General features: G+C 45.1%; 1 protein-coding gene across 1 annotated transcript; it reads left to right on the forward strand.

Annotated features, from left to right (window-relative positions):
• The first annotated feature begins 14 nt into the window (after positions 1–14).
• On the forward strand, positions 15–678 carry LOC109467391 (tubulin beta chain). Its single transcript, XM_019765335.1, has one exon. The coding sequence runs from the start codon at positions 19–21 to the stop codon at positions 382–384; it is 366 nt and encodes a 121-aa protein (XP_019620894.1). The 5' UTR covers positions 15–18; the 3' UTR covers positions 385–678.
• Positions 679–2,043: the final 1,365 nt, after the last annotated feature.

Here is a 2,043-nt window from a genome sequence, read left to right on the forward strand (position 1 = left end):
TTCCGTGGCCGCATGTCCATGAAGGAAGTCGACGAGCAGATGCTGAACGTGCAGAACAAGAACTCCAGCTACTTCGTCGAATGGATCCCCAACAACGTGAAGACCGCCGTGTGCGACATCCCACCCCGCGGCCTGAAGATGTCCGCCACCTTCGTCGGCAACAGCACCGCCATCCAGGAGCTGTTCAAGCGCATCTCCGAGCAGTTCACCGCTATGTTCCGCCGCAAGGCTTTCTTGCATTGGTACACCGGCGAGGGCATGGATGAGATGGAGTTCACCGAGGCCGAGTCCAACATGAACGACCTGGTGTCCGAGTACCAGCAGTACCAGGACGCCACCGCTGAGGAGGAGGGAGAGTTTGATGAGGAGGAAGAGGAGGGGTGATGAGGCTGGCTTAAGCCTCCATCCCTCCCCTCTCATCCCCACACCCCCCTCCCACATCTCTTCAACAACAACAACGCGGACTCAAATCACCCTTCAACTTTCCTTTCCTTCATGGACTTGTAGCAAGTGACTCAAACCAAAAAAAAAAGTAGAATCCATGTATTGAATTTCATATATTATTTTCTGTCTTTGCTGTCCACAACATTGTCTTGAGTTGCAGATCATGACTTGAAATGCTGAGGTGTTTCACCTTGTACTATTTGTAACACAATAAATCTTTCTTGACACTTTGTACACAGTTGTGTTTGTCTTCTGTCTGGAAGGTTGCTAAGTTTATTTCATTAGTCAGGTCCAAGTTATTCCTATCTTAGACAGGAGCAGACCAAAGTACACTTTAGAAAGGGACTGACCTTAGGGCATGAAGGAATTTCTATGCAAACAGAAGTAAAAACATCCCCATCTAAGCAGTGTTCCTGTTTCACATGAGTAAAGTCTATGGATATAGGCTGAGTACACTTTTTTTGCCCAGTTTCTGAAAATAATGCTTCTTGCAGTTAGGACTTGTCAGCTAGCTAGAAAAATTAATTTGTGGCTGGCTGAAGTAAAGACAGCCAACTTCCCCCTATGCAGTCAGTCTTGTTCACACAAAAGTGAAGTCTATAGATATAAGATATAGTTGAGTACACTTAGGTTCAGAACTGACAAACTGCAAATTTCTGATAAAGGTCCTTGTTAGGACTTTATTGTTAAGCATAGGGTCTATAGGGTTGGAAAATTGTTCTGTGGCTGGCAAAAGTAAAAGCAGCTCTTCCCCCTTCTAGCCAGTGGTCCTGCTTCGTACGAAGTTCTGAATGCTGACCAGTTTCTGAAAATGAAGCCCCTTGCTGTTCGGCAATGTCTGGCCTGGAAAATCATTTTCTAGCTGGCCATTTCGCGAATTCGAACTCATGACCTGTGTGCCAAAAAATAGACTCCTGTCACTCACCCACTCCTGTCCAGAAAATAATTGATTTTCGTCCTCTAATATCTGCTTGGAGATATTCAGTACTAAACAGTGTCACCAAGGAGGTCAAAATACTTGGTGACATGAAGAACGCACGTAAAATTTACTGGCGAGTAGAACACACAAGTCACAACATCGAAACACTTAGCTCAACAGCGCCACCATGCGTCGAAAAGTCGCACTGCAAATTGGTAAGGTACTAATAATGTGCGGGCCCTTTTGTTGGAATTTACAGCGTTTTGGTTGTGGTCTCTCAGAACATCTCAGATCATTTTAGATACATGTAAATGGTTATAAAACTAATGGTAGCAAGAAAACATTACGACCGTCCACCCCCGATACTCAAGCAAGATTACTCTCCGAGCAGAGGTTTGGGTTTTGGCCTCCTAAGAACCCATGGGTTGGGGGTTGGGGTGGAGAAACTCCGATAAAAGGCCAAAAAAACACGCCATAAATGAGCCAAAACCCAAACCTCTGCTTGAGTAAAGTTAATAGAGTTAATAGAGTTAATAGGTCTTTATCGCGTGTTGAAGTGATTCCGATAGGGGTCGCTTTTACTCGGTCAGGTCCCTTGTTGAAGCCTCATATGCCAAAACAGCATAAAGTCAGTAATCTCCAAGCAGATCCCAGGGTGGCAAAAGACAGTATCAAATTGG

Source organism: Branchiostoma belcheri, unplaced genomic scaffold (genome assembly GCF_001625305.1).
Source record: "Branchiostoma belcheri isolate BF01 breed outbred unplaced genomic scaffold, Haploidv18h27 scaffold18, whole genome shotgun sequence".
NCBI classification, from domain to species: domain Eukaryota; kingdom Metazoa; phylum Chordata; class Leptocardii; order Amphioxiformes; family Branchiostomatidae; genus Branchiostoma; species Branchiostoma belcheri.